Source organism: Ochotona princeps, chromosome 8, assembly GCF_030435755.1.
Source record: "Ochotona princeps isolate mOchPri1 chromosome 8, mOchPri1.hap1, whole genome shotgun sequence".
NCBI lineage: Eukaryota > Metazoa > Chordata > Mammalia > Lagomorpha > Ochotonidae > Ochotona > Ochotona princeps.
This window is the reverse complement of record NC_080839.1, coordinates 17,322,261-17,337,285: the sequence shown is the minus strand read 5'-3', so window position 1 is coordinate 17,337,285 and position 15,025 is coordinate 17,322,261. Positions and strand designations below refer to the sequence as shown.

The 15,025-nt window shown below is 41.1% G+C and overlaps 1 protein-coding gene across 1 annotated transcript in view; it reads left to right on the top strand.

Moving 5' to 3' along the window:
* Positions 1–15,025, top strand: part of DNAH6 (dynein axonemal heavy chain 6) — a 250,072-nt gene that overhangs the window by 181,391 nt on the left and 53,656 nt on the right. Inside the window, exons 54-58 of the mRNA XM_058667697.1 lie at positions 1,415–1,611; positions 2,668–2,871; positions 3,930–4,055; positions 5,115–5,279; positions 6,306–6,373. Of these exons, the coding sequence (XP_058523680.1) occupies positions 1,415–1,611; positions 2,668–2,871; positions 3,930–4,055; positions 5,115–5,279; positions 6,306–6,373 (760 nt within the window). The remainder of the gene's footprint in view (positions 1–1,414; positions 1,612–2,667; positions 2,872–3,929; positions 4,056–5,114; positions 5,280–6,305; positions 6,374–15,025) is intronic.

Genomic DNA, 15,025 nt, shown 5'->3' with positions numbered 1-15,025 from the left:
AAATAGATGTTTAAATTTTTACATTAATCGGTAGACATACCTAATTTTCAAAAGTAGAAAAAGTTTTGAGGCAATCAAATTTTAGCTTCTTCTTAATGAATCTTTTTTGAAAAATCTTCCATCTGCTGGCTCACTCCCCAAATGGCCACAATGGCCAGAACCATACTGATCCAAAGCCAGGAGTCAGGAGCTTCTTCTGGATCCTCTCACATGGATGCAGGGGCCCAAAGACTTGAGCCATTCTCTGCTGCTGTCCCAGTCCACGGCAGGAAACTGGATAAGTAATAGAGCCAGCTGGGTTCTGCACAGTAACTTAGCTGCTAAAGTGCTTACCTTGCACACACTGGGATCCCACATGGTGCCGGTTGGTGTCCCAGCTGCTTCACTTCCCATCCAGCTCCCTGCTTGTGGCCTGGAAAGCAATAGAGGATGACCCAAATCCTTGAGACCCTGTACCCACGTGAGAGACCCCAAAAAAAGTTCCTGGCTTGGAATTGGCTCACTGTGGCCATTGCGACCACTTGAGGAGTGAAATAGAAAATGAAGATCTTTGTCTCTGTCTCTGCTTCTCTATAAATCTGACTTTCCAATAAAATAAAGAAATCTTGAAGTAAAGCAGCTAGAACACAAACTGGTACCCATATGGGATGCCAGCACCACAGGTGTTTGCTTGGTCTACTATGCCACAATGCTGGCTCCAAAACTCAGTTTTTGTCTAGTATGTTAGACATGTTTCCACTGGAATTATACTCCATTAGCTTTCTAGTATCCCATGCTAGAACATCGTGGATTAAAAAAAATAAAGCAATGTGTGAATTCTAAGAAATAAATACCACATGGGCACAGAGTACTGTCTTCAACCAGAGTAATGGAGTATGAAAAACATTCTTGAGGCTGGTATTGTGCACAAATTAAGCTACTGCTTAGCAAAACTGGTATCCCATATGGATTATGGGTGGAGTATTGCCTGTTCCACTTCTGATCCAGTTCCCTACTAACATGCCTGGGAAAGCAGTAAGAGATGGCTCAAGTCCTTGAGCCTCTGCATCCATACAGGAGATCCAGCTGGAGTTCTAGGCTCCTATCTTCAACCTAGCCCAGCTGCTGCTATTGTAGCCATTTGGGGATCCAAGCAGATCCAAGAAATCTCTGCATATCTATCCCTCTGTAGCTCTACTTTTCAAATAAATAAGTAAATCTTAAGACAAAGAATAAACTATTCTTTGCATGGAAGAGGCAAACTTAGACTTGTTTCTGAAAAGGGAAGAAATGTCAAATTTATGTGAGATTTCATACAAACAAATTGGTATGCTAGCTAAAGAATGCTAATTCCCCCTCTAAACAGTCATATGGATAAACTAATATTTTAGAAAAACATTTAATGCCATAACTTGATGTTTTAAAAATTTTCTAGCAAGAAATATGTCCCTGACAAAAGCACGCCTAGTGCGTGCTGCGAAGCTGACAGCTGCATTGGGAGATGAGCAGGTTCGATGGGAAGAAAGCATACAGAAATTCCAAGAGGAAATTTCAAATATTGTTGGCAATGTGTTCATAGCAGCAGCATGTGTGGCCTATTATGGGGCCTTCACAGCCCAGTATAGGCAAATGGTAAGTAAACCTGCTTTCTGTGAACATAGGTGAAAACTAGCTGAAACTTAAAGGATCTTTCAATTTGTCTGAATTCAGAGGAATTGAGAATTCAGTTCTTCACAGTGAAAATTTATTTAAGCATTCCCAGCCCTCTTTCTCCCCTCCATTCTATTAGTGGTGGTTAAAACCAAGAATTTGCTTGACACATTCTTCCTTGTCCTCCTGCCTGAGACAGCTGCCATTGACACAGTGCAAGGACTTGGGAGAAGGAAAAGGGACAGGAAGTCCCCTTCCCTTCTGATCACAAGTGACACATGTAGAGAACTAGGAAGAAATGTTCCAAATGGCTAATACTGGCTGGACAGTGGGAAGGACCCTGGGAGAGGAGGAACCTGTGGTTTCGTCAGTTTACATCTTTATAAGAAATAGAGCTTCTCATTTGCCAAACAATAAATGTTCCACCTCCCTTCATTTTCCAGAAACCTAAATTCTTGGGAAGGCTTAATTCTGGCCATTTTTAAGAAAGGTCTTCTGAAAAAAATGTTATGTCCTTGTCCTAGAGTTACAAACATGTAGATTTCATGTAGGCTCTGTGCAACTTAGTGGTTCTCTGGACCATGTTTGTCACGAGGGCTGAAGGTACTCTCTGTGGTGCATTAATGTATCACTCCTTGAGGGAGATAAAGACTGACATTGGTTTTTCACATTTATTGATTGATGGTAGCACCCGCAGTAATTACAATAGCCTTATACTTCTCTGTCCACCTCCAGGTTCCCTAAAGAGGGGCAGTACGTCCTGGTTAAAAAAAATCACTATGACATCCCCAGTGCTTGACACCTGAGAAAACTAAGGTCCAAACAGGAAACAGTTCCATGTCCACAGTCATACTTAATGAATAATTTTAGTTCTCAGGCCTCCTGATGTTTAGGCCACTTCTTATGCCCTGTGTCCTGAAGCTAGAATGCACATGTAGACTAGTGGGACTTAGCTATGCCTCCTGCCCACCACATTTCACGTGTGCCTCACTGACCAAGTGTTCCTGACTCTACAAGTAAGGTTTTCTCTTTCTACAGCTTATAGAATGTTGGATCCAGTACTGTCAGTCTCTGCAGATCCCGATCGATCCTTCCTTCAGTCTCATTAACATTCTCGGAGATCCCTATGAGATACGGCAGTGGAACGCTGACGGACTGCCCCGTGACTTGATCTCAACAGAAAATGGCATTTTGGTGACCCAAGGGAGACGGTGGCCTTTGATGATTGATCCTCAAGATCAGGTGTGTCACAAATGCTGGAAATTAAGGTTTTGAGAATTACCTCAGTGTAACAGTGAGCTATTAAAACTTTGGGCCCGGCGCCGTGGCCTGGTGGCTAAAGTCCTCGCCTTGGAAGCCCTGGGATCCCATGTGGGCGCCGGTTCTGGTCCCGGCGGCTCCACTTCCCATCCGGCTCCCTGCTTGTGGCCTGGTGGGGCCCAAGGCTTTGGGACCCTGCGCCCGCGTGGGGGACCCAGAGGGGGTTCCTGGTTCCCGGCATCGGATTGGCGCGTGCCGGCCCGTTGCGGCTCGCTTGGGGAGTGAAGCATCGGATGGAGGATCTTCCTCTCTCTCTCTCCTGCTCTCTGTATATCTGGCTTTCCAATAATAATAAAATCTTTAAAAAAAAAAAAAACTTAGGCAGGTGTACTACAACGCACTCATAAGATGTAGAGATTCAGAGCTACAGGAAAGTTCACAGGTTTTCTCGTCTAACTCCATTTTATGTGTACAGAAGGTAAGAAGGGGAGAGTGCAATTGTTCTCTTCCTACTTGGTTTAGATTAGTATTTAAGGGATTTACCATTAGCTTTTTGTTTTTTATGGGGGCAGAAATTTACAGAAATTCATTCCTTATGTAGTCCTGGTTCCTAAGAGTTCTATGCAGTCAGAATGAAGTCGTAATAAAGTGGAGTTTAGAGAAACACTTCCTAGGATTTGCAGAATCCCATTATCTGGTTCTGAGCTCATGGGTCAGGATGATTCAGGTAGGCTTTAAAACCAAAGCCATTCCACAAGCAAGGGAGGCCAGTTGAGTGCCATAAATATGGATTTTTCCCCTAAATGAATCTCTTCATTTTTTCCAAATTTGAACAAACTGAAGATTCCCAAAAGGTGGTATCTTTACTTGGAGGAAAGAGGGGGCTTTTATTTTGTGGGGCTTTTGTATTTTGCTTTGCTTTTAAATTTCGAGCTTGTTTTAGATTAAATGACATTTCTAAACTTTATTCTGAGGCCTTCACGTTTAAACCATTCATGATATGCTAAAGCAAATACCCTGCGCTCTGCTTTCTCACACAGGCAAACCGTTGGATAAGGAACAAGGAAAGCAAGAGTGGGTTAAAGATTATTAAGCTCACAGATAGCAATTTCTTGCGGACACTGGAAAATTCCATCCGACTTGGTTTACCTGTCTTACTGGAAGAGGTTCGTTTTGCACTTTGCTTTTCCACTGTTCATTCACAATTTCCAGGTCTTTGCTGGAAATCCTTCCCAATCTTTACATCTTGCTAAAGATAGCATTCCGCCACATTTTTATGGTAGTCAAAGCAATTGCTTTCATCCTCTAACAGGGTTTCCTCATGTAGGCAGGAAGCTGTTGGATAAACGCGGTTTTTACATTGAGTGGTGAGAAAGGGTTCCTCTGTTTTTGAACACTGCCAATTCTTAGACCTTCTGGTGGCCCTTAATGGTTAGTTAAAGATGTGCTGCCGGGGACTGCTGTCTATAAATTCCACATCCCACATGAATGATCTGATGCCAGTAAAAACCCTCCAGCAGGTATAAACATCATCTTCTACTTTGTGGCAAGGCTAGAATAGATCTAATGATGACTGCTGTGAACTTTGGCTTTAAAAAGAAGAGCAGGGGGAATGCATTTAGGTGCTCCGTGTCTTCAGACAAGGCTCCAAGAATGTGTGTTTTTGAAGCTGCTCACTCACCCAGCAAACATTATTTTAGAATAAATAGTGAGCAATGTTGATATGGTGTCTTCGGTAGCTTACGGTCCATTTGTGGACATAGAAAACAGTAAGAGGGAAAACAGGAAGTAGGAGAATTCTGCTCAGAAGAGCTTTGCAGCAAAACGCAGGATACTGAGCTATCTGATCAGAGAAGCAATGGGAGCCTAGCTTGGGTCCAAGGGTAGCTATGGCCCTGTGTTGAGCTCAGTCACATGAATAACTCAACAAGGAGGACATCCCAGGGAATGCCACTAGCATATGCAAAAGGCATAAAGAAGAGCCTGCATCAGGGTGCAGCAAGTTAAGCTACCACCCGCGATGCTGGCTTCCAAGATCGGAGTGCTGGTGAGAGTTCTGGTTATGCTACTTCCAATCTAGCTCCCTGTTAATGCAGCTGGGAAGGTGTATGGGAACATTAATAACTATGAGCTCCCATAGAAATATCTGTTTTGAGGCTTAAGGAATTTGAGAACCTGATACATTTTAATTACTAGGGTTTGTGTATGTGCTTCTAATGTTTCAGCTCAAAGAAACCTTGGATCCAGCTCTGGAACCCATTCTTTTGAAACAAACATTCATCAGTGGTGGACGGGTTCTTATTCGTATTGGAGATTCAGACATTGATTATGACAAAAACTTCAGGTTCTACATGACAACCAAAATGCCAAACCCCCACTACCTGCCTGAGGTAAGAACTTCATTCTGGATTCATCAGCCAAAGTGGGGATGCAGAATATGTTGAGTCTGCAGCATTTGGGGGGTCCCACATAGGAAACAGCTCTCCCCCCCTCTTCTTCCTCCCTTTCCTCCTCCATCCTCTACTCTTACTGACTCTAGCCTTCCTTCTGCTTGCTGTGGGGCTGAATTGGAGCCCCTCCTCCACATGGCCCCCAAGCCCACGCCCTGTCCCGTGACACTGTGCACCTCTCCAACACTCTGCCTGCTGGTCCTCAGTGGGTCCTCACAGACACAGGTCGCCACTGCTCTCAGCGATCACTCTCCTCCCCATCCCCTATCACATTGCGGTTGACAAATGATCAGAGCTTCCATGAGACTGAGTGTGCAGCCACCTTCAGAGTGTTACCCAAATGAAGAACTCGGGAAAGGGCAACATTAGAGAATCCTTGTTCCAACATCTATGTTTGCATTTGGAGTGCGTTGGCGGAGGCGGGGCGGTGGGGGGGTTGCGGGGGAAGAACTGCACGTGAATATCTTGTCCCCTAACTTGTGCTCTTAAACTCTTGGAGGTCAGCCATGTGAGCACGCATGCTCCCCAACCCCAGCAGGGACCTGAGGATTGCCTGCACTGGAGCTTCAAGTCCAATGTTGTTACAACACTCATGAAGAGACCTGGGACTTCTCTCTGCCTCCCATGTGGGCCCTACTCAGTTTCCCACACTCAATGTGCCCATGGGCTATGCCTGCTACACTAGCCCCTACAACACTACGTTTAACCTTTCCTGCCTCTCCTTCCCTTAAAATAATATAGGCTTTCAATACTGGGGTCAAACAACACTGTTACTTATATTGGTAGATAAAATAATACTAGCATTTTACAAGGTGACATCGTGTGTGCATGGGTATAGGTACATTCACAATTAGAACTGAAATATCTCATCTGAGTAGTAATGGCTGTTATTGAAAGGAAGAAAGAATGAAAGGCCGTATTATCTGCACTTAGGCATTTTTTATGTACTATATGCTTCTCTTCCAGGTATGCATTAAAGTTACCATCATCAACTTCACTGTTACCAAGTCAGGTCTGGAGGATCAGTTGCTAAGGTGAGAAGGGCAAGGGTGGGGGTGGTGTAGGGGCTATGGGCCTCCTAACATTTTGTGGCTTTTTAAGAAATATTTAGTATTTGAATGGGGCAGCATTGTGGCATAGTGGATTAAATTTCTGTCTGAGGTGCCTGCATCCCATAAGGGCACTGTTTAAAGTCCTACCTGCTCGACTTCTAATCCAGCTTCCTACTTATGGCCTGGGAAAGCCTCAGAATGTGGCTTAAATCCTTGAGTCCCTGTACCCACGTGGGAAACACAGAAGAGGCCCTGGCTGCAGATTGGCCCATCTCTGGCCATTGCAGCCACTTGGGGAGTGAACCCACAGATGGACAATACCTCTGTCCTTTTCTCTCTATATAACTCTGCCCTCCAAGTAAAAAAATAAAACTTAAAAAGAAAACATGTATTGTTTGAAAGGCAGAATGTCTGGGAGAAAAATCTTCCATATTATGGTTCTCTCCCCAAATGACCACAACAGCCAGGACTGGGCTGGGCTGGGCCAGGCCAGGTTGAAGTCAGGAGCCAGGAACTCCTGTTCTCCCACATAAGTGGCGGGAATCCAGGTACTTGGAGTATCATCTGTGGCCTTCCCTGGGGTGGTAGCAGGAAGCAGGAATGGAAGCAGAGCAGCCAGGGCTAGAGCCTGCACTTGAGCTTGAGGTGCCAATGTTACAAAGTGGTATCATCAGAAATTTTGAGAAAGAAAAATTCTAATGTGTGAAAGCATGCAAATGAACCTTCTGGTAAAAAGATACATACAAGAATAAGTGGCCACATTCTTTTCTGTTTTCATAGCTGCTGGCTGCCACTGATCTTACCTGCAGTCTTAAGAGAATTAAAGATGCACTCCTAATTCCTCCCTACCATTTGGGCCAGACTGACAGCCAAGCCCCAGCTCTTACCACTGACTAGGATTTTTTTCATTCTATTACACCTAGAAATTAGCTGCTGCATACGTGTGGGGAAAAGAAAACAGCTACTCTAAATTTATTTTTGTCCTGTTTTCCTGCTCTCTGGATGTTAATGTGCTTGTTTTGGTCCCTTTCTGTGGCTATAACAAAACGCCTGAACATAAACTTTATAAAGAGAAGGAATTTATTTAGTTCACAGTTGTAGATGCCGAACAAGAAGTGGCCCCATCTATTTGTGTCACAACATGGGAGATAGTATCATGACAATAACACAGGTAGACGAGATTACAAGGGAAACAAGTCTAGACGACAGACTTGCTCCCATGAAATAATTCTTTCTGAGAACTAACAGGAGTCCTCTGAAAACCTCATTAATCACTTCAACGCCAATGACCTGATTACCACCATAGTCCCCCCTCACCCTGCCTCACTGTAGGGGTCCCACCACCCATCAACACTGCTGTACACAACAAAAAGTGCTAGCTCCCAGACCTTTGAGGGACACACTCAAATTATCACCAAACCACATCAGACCTACACAAGGACAAGGGTCCTTAAAGTTTATGAAGAGGCATTCCAATATATGGAATGCAGGTACCTCGAGTGGTATCTTATTTGCTGCACCAAATACCTACTCTTTTGAAAAGTAATACCATTTTATATATACAATTAGATGGGTTTTCAGATACCTAGTTGTAAAGCCATTTAGCAAAATCAAGATGCAGAACACTTATACCATTCTGTGAAGTTCCATCATGCCCCTTGACAGTGTTCATTCATCCCTGGCCCTTCACAACCACTGCGTGTTTTCTGTCAAAACAGTTTTATATTTCTAGGATTTCATGTAGGTGAAATCATCCTTTATGTATCTGATGTCTTTGACTTACCGTGATCCTGTTGAGGTTCATCTTTCTATGGTTTGGTAGTATTTCATTGTTTGCCCGTGCCACACATGAAGTCTGTCCTTCTACCAGTTGTTGAGTGGTTTCCAGCGGAGGATTATCGTGAAACATTCGAATACAAATCTTTATTGTAATTATGTGCTTTAAATTCTCTTGGATAAATACCTGGGAGGTATGGTACCCTGCCAACCTGCTTTCTGAATTAGCTGTCCTATATCATGTTCCCACGGTTGCTTCATGTCCTTGTCAATAGTTAGTACTACTTTTTTCCTTGCAGCCAGACTGGCGGATGTTCATAGTAAGTCGTGGCTTTGGCGTGCATTTGCTTAATGACTATTTGCTCCCAACTGTCCAAATTGAGAAAATCCACACTAAATGGAAGTTCACCTCAACGTGAACTTTATTAGAAGCACTCCTAGGTGTGGTTCACTGGTCTGGTAAGGACAGGGGGCCAGGGTAGTCGCACTCAAGCACATGAATAGCTGCGTTTATACTCAGGTCAAAACAGAAAGTGAAGTGAGGTTTAGCGGAGAAAATAACTTTTCCTTACATGGTATTGTGAGAGCTGATAGGTTTCCTCTGGCCTGGTCGGCCCGATACATCACTTCTGGGTCAGGTAAAGGCTTCTGGGTATTGTAGTCCCTTGCTTGATTGCATCAACTATATTCCTCCTCCCGGCTTCCTCCTTCCTCCAGGTTTCCGCTCTACCACTCAAACTGGGTCTTACAATAAGTTTATTTCAAATTCATCTTTTTTGTGGCGTGTTAATGAAAATCTTTTGCTTTTTGGGGAAAAAAAAGAGGGTTTATAAAGAAGTGGAATTAAAATGTAATTTTGCTACATAAACTCTTAAATCTGAAGCCATTGTTTTTCATAATTATTTTCATGAACTATTTGAAGGTATCTCAAATGCAGTGATTACAGACAGTTCATGTTCCCTTTTATGCATACCCTAGCTAGTATTTGTTAACTTTTTTTTTAAGGCATTTTGACAGGGGTCAGGCAATATGTCATTGTAATCTGCTTTGCATTTCCCCGATGGCTAATAATCTTGAGTATTTTTCATATATTGGTTGATAATTTGTATTTCTTCTTGTGAGAGCTATCTATTAAAATCCTTTGTCTCTTTCTCAGCTGAGTTGTTTGGGACTTTTTTTGTTTTGTTTTGTTTTCTAACTTGCTAATATATTAACCCTATGTCAGGTGATGTGCAATTATTTTCCCCATTCTGTTGGACATGTCTTCACCCTATTGACTGTTTCCTTTGCTGTGGCAGAAGCTTCTGAATGATACAGTCCCACTTGTCAAGTTGACTGTTGTTGCCTTGCTGTGGGGGGTCTTATCCAAGAAATCCTCCTCTATAACAATACACTTTCTCTGTGTTTTCAGTAACTTCATAATCTCAGGTCTTAAAAATAGGACTTTGATCCATTCAGAGGTGTAAATCTAATTTCATTCTGCTACATATATGCATCCAGTTTTGCCAGCCTTTCGATGAAGAGAGTGTCCTTGCTCCACTGTATGGTTTGAACATTTTTATCAAAAACCTGTCAGCTGTATATATGTGAATAATCTCTGAATTCTCCGTTCTGTCATAACAATTTTTGTGCCAGTTACTAGGCCAGCACAATGCTGTCATAATTACTACAGCTTTGTAGTATGCTTTGAAATCAGCTCTTGTGTTGTCTCCAACTTGATTTTTTTGTTTAGGATCGCTCTGCCTGTTAAGGGTCTTTAGTGAGTCCATTTACCTTTTAGGATTTTTTTTTCTAATCCTGTAAAGAATATTGTAGGTATTTTGATATGGACTGCATTGATCTGTAGATTGTTTTAGATAGTGCAGACTTTCTTTTAATGATATTGAATCTTCAGTCCACGAGCAAGAAATGCTTTTCCTTTTGTGTGTGTCATACTTTCTTCCATCAATGTTTGATAATTTTATTGTGTAGATATTTCACTTCTTTGGTTAAATTTATTCCTAAATATTTGATTTTTTTTTTCTGTCTTTTGCGTATAGGATTTCTTTCTTGGTTTCTCTTTCTATGAGTACATTTTATTTTGTAACCTGCAACTGCTGAATTGGTTCATTGGTTCTAACAGCTTTTTGGTGGCGTATTCAAATTTTTCATGTACAACATCATTTTATGTATAAATGAATAATTTGACTTCTTCTTTTCCAATCTCCTTCCTAATCATTCTTGTGAAGATTTCTAGCACTATATTGAATAAGAGTGGCAAAAGTGGGCATCCTTGCCTTGTTGCAACTTTCCCCCATTCAGTATAATATTGGCTAATGGTTTGTGAATTTTTATTATTTTGAGGTTTATAATTTTTAAGAATGTTCCTTCAATCCCTAACCTGTGGAAGTTTTTTTCTTTATCACGAAGGGGTGTTGAATCAAATGCACTCTCTACATGTAGTGAGATGATAATATGGTCTTCTTCAATATATTAATTTATGACATTTATTGATTTGTGAATGTTGAACAACCTCATTTCTGAGACAAATCCCACATATTCATTCAGTGTGGTTTTGGATTCAATTTACTAGTATCTTGTTAAGAATCTTTGAATATAGGGCCCGGCAGCGTGGCCTAGCAGCTACAGTCCTCTCCTTGAACACCCCGGGATCCCATGTGGGTGCCAGTTCTAATCCTGGCAGTTCCACTTCCCATCCAGCTCCCTGCTTGTGGCCTGGGAAAGCAGTCGAGGACAGCCCAATGCATTGGGACCCTGCACCCACGTGGGAGACCTGGAAGAGGTTCCTGGTTCCCGGCATCGGATTGGCGCGCACCGGCCCTTTGCAGCTCACTTGGGGAGTGAATCATCAGACGGAAGCTCTTCCTCTCTGTCTCTCCTCCTCTCTATATCTGACTTTCCAATAAAAATAAATCTTTAAAAAAAAAAAGAATCTTTGAATATAGTTCATAGAGGATGTAGGTATGGAGATTTCTTTTTGTGTCCTGTCTTTGTTGGTTTGGGTTTCAAAATAATTCTCGCCTCCTCACAAGAGTTTGTCAGAGCTTCATCATATTCAGTATTTTGGGAGTTGTTCAAGTATCAAACTTAATTTCTCTTGAACATTTTATAGAATTCAGTAGTAAAACCACAGAACCTGGACATTTCCTAATGGAAGACTTCTTGTTAATGCTTCAATCTCATTGCTTGTTATTGGTCTGCTTAGATTGTCTACATTATTGACTTAATATTCTTAGGTTATATGAATCTAGGAGTTTATCTATTTCTTTGAGGTTTTCCAGTTTATTAGCATACGGTTTTTCACAGTAGTTCCTTATGATCCTTTGTATGATCCTTTGTATGTCAGTGGTGTCAGTTGTAATATCTCCTTTTTCATCTCTAATTTTAAGTTTTTTCTTGACTTTCCCTTTGCTAGTCTGGGTAGAGGTTTACCTTTTTTTTTATCTTCTCAAAAAATCAGATTTTGATTTTGTTGATCTTTTGTATTTTTTAGCGCCAGTTTCACTTGTTTCTGTTCTGGTTCTTGTAAATCTTGCTGATTTGGGGTTTGGTTTATACTTCTTTGCGTTTTCAAGGTGTATCATTAGATCTTTACCTTGAGACACTTCTCTTTTTAATCTAAGTATTTAGTACTATAAACTTCCCTGTTAATCCTTAACAAGGTTTGATTTCGTGCTTCATTTTCAATGATTTCAAGAAAGTTTTTGGTTTCCTTTTTAATTTTCTTCAATGCCCCTTTAATCATTCAATAGCATTTTAATTAAAGTATTTGAGTTTGTATTATTGATGATTTCTACTTTTATTCTTTTATTATATGAGCAGGTACCTGATATGACTTCCATCTTGTTAACCTGAGACTTGATTTGTAACCTAAATTATGATTGATCCCAGAAAAGCTTTCAGGTACTGGGGAGGAGCATGTGTTTTCTACAATTGCTGTGTAAAATGTTCCATAGGCATCTGTTAGGTCCATTTCCCCCTTAGTAGGTTTCAACTCTTATATATCTTCATTGCTTTTCTGTCTGTCTAATCTGTCCTTTGATGAGAGTAGGGTGATGAGATTACCCACCATTATTGTATTGGAGTGTATCTCTCACTTTAGATCTAATACTATTTATCATACAAATCTGGGTGGTGCATATAAGTTTATGATTGTTATGTCTTATTGAAATGTATCTTTATCAAAATGTCTTTCTTTACCTTTTTTATAGTTTTTTAATTTAAAGTCTGTTTACCTGATGTAAGGATAGCTATGCCTGCCCGATTTTGGTTTCTGTTTGCCCAGTATATCTTTTTTCCAACTCTTAGCTTTCAGTCTGTGTGTGTATCCTTGTGGAGTGAGTTTTTTTGTTGGCATCATGTAGTGGGGTCGTGGTTTTTGACCCATTCAGCCAACTTAACTTCTTTTTTTGTGTGTGTAAACTTGACCTATTTCTGTTCAAGATTAGTAATGATAGATAAGAACTAAGATCTGCCATTTTGTTTAGAAAACTATTCCACCTGCTCTTTTTGTGAATTTGATGATGATGTGTTTCGTGTGTTATTCTAATACAGGACAGTCCTCAGAAAATCTTATAAGTCTGCTCTTGCGGTGATGAATTCTGTTTTTGCTTACCTGGAAGGTGTTTCTTCCTCTTCTTTTAAACAATAGCTCTAATCTGGTTGTGAGATTTTTTTTCTTCTTCAAGACCTTGAAAATATAATCCCACTCTCTTCCTACCTATACGATTCCTGCTGAGAAGCCTGGTGCTAATTTAATTTTTTTCCTTTATATATAACTTTGTGCTTTTCTATTATTGTCTTTAGGATTCTCTCCTTGTCTTTAACTTCTGACAGTGTGATGGAAATATGACTTGTAGATCTTTTATGTTTGAATCTGCTTGGGGTTCTTTGAGCCTCTTGTATTTGGATGCCCACGTCTCTTTCAGAGACCTGGAAATTTGTCAGTTGTTTCATTTAGCAAGTTGTCAATGTCTTTGTTCCTTTTCTTCTGCTTCAGGAATACCTGTAATGTGACTATTTTGTCATTAATGGTATCCCATACTTTGCACAGAATTTCTTCAGTTTTATTTTTCTCCTTTATTTTTGCCTGATTGGGTTATTTAAAAAATCTTGTCCTCAAGATCAGAAATTGTTTCTTCTGGTTGATCTATTCTGCTATTAAGGCTCTCAGTTATATTTTTTTATCTCGCTGATTGAAGGTTTCACTTCCAAAATTTCTATTTGGTCTTATTAATGTGTTAGTAGAACACATTTTCATTCATGCCACTCGTTGATTTCCTGCTTCCTTTAATCTGTTTATGTTCTATATTCTCTTGTATCTTGTGAGTTTTCTTATCACTATTTTGAATTCTATCTCTGTCATGTCATAGATGTCCTTCAATTCAGGATCTAATTCTGGAAGAACATTTTGTTTCTTTGGAGGCTTCGTGCTGCCTTGCTTCCTCGTGTCTCCTGTGTCCCTTGGCTGATGTCTTCTCATCTACTTCTTTATGGAGTGGGATTTATTGGAAAAGAGTCTGTGGTTTAGCCAGCTTTCATTCAGGGTATCACCTAGCTTGTTGCTTTAGCTTTAATTCTAGATGAGCCCAAGAGTTGTAGTCTCTGAGATTTCTTTTAATCAATGTCAGCTTTTTCTATAATGTGGTTTAGTCTGCTGCAGTTCATAAGGATCAGAGTATGGCTTTGAGATGAATAACGGTTTCCTTGGATGTATATCTTTGGCCTACAGAGAGTTCAGTGTCAGTCTCACTGGAATTTTTGATAGCCAGACTCTCAGAAGAAGGTGGCTGCTCCCATGTTCCTGCTGGTAAACCTGAGTGATGCACTGGTTTGTGGCACCAAATGCTGTGGCTCTAGGACTGTTTGATATGGTTGAACCCTTCCTTGAGCCCAGCTAGCACAGTCAAACTGGTGCTCTGGCCTTTAATGCCAACAACCCTAGTCTGAGAACCAGAGGATGCAAACGGAATGTTGCTCCAGTTCTACTCTCAAGGGTTTTAGTCCAATAAGGTGAAATGCATGTAAGTGATTCCTTAAGTCCACCATTTATATTCCACTGGCACTGAGAAATATAGAACAAATTATTCTAGATTTAGAACAAGTTATTACAGTGCTAGTGTTATAAGACACAGTAGGGTCATGACCCAGACCTCACAGGGTGGAAGCAGACTTTTTTACTGGCTGCTTCTGCTGTTAATCTCCAGAAGCTAAGGCAAATGGCTCTGGCTCACATAGTGTGTGAGTGTAGCTCTGGAGCTAATGCCCAAAAACTTCCACAGGAATAGTTGAATTTGGATGTGTCACTGACAGCCTGAGACAAGCTGACCTACAGTCTTAGGAATATTTGTGAGAATTTTTTACTGTATTTTTTAAAATTTACTGATGGCATTGAAAAGGGAAGCTGAAAACCTGCAGCCAGTGTGGAAATGTAGCTGTTTCCTTTGTCCTCTGGTCTGCTGGGCCCCAGCGAAGGGCGCACATCCTCACTGCCAGGTTGCTCATTGAAGTCTCCTCCAAGATCTCCCAGTTTGGAATGCCCAATTCCTGTCCTTGCCTCCTAGGGACTGACAGTCATGATTCTTAGGTCTTCTGGGTTAGGGCAAGCCCATTTTCAACTTCTGAAATCTTATAAGCCACTCTGACAGTCCATTGCCTTCGGTCTTCCTCTCTCCCAGAAACTCTAACTCAGTTTCATGGCTTCCCTGGCTCTCCCTTTTGATTGTTCATGTGCCTAACTGACATGTGCATCTCCCAAGCTATTTCCTGAGCTCATTTTTATCTTCAAAATTCTTTAAACTTCTCTTTTTCTTAAACTATTCTCTAGCAAACTGAATTTGAGGGACTGATTTTTTTTTG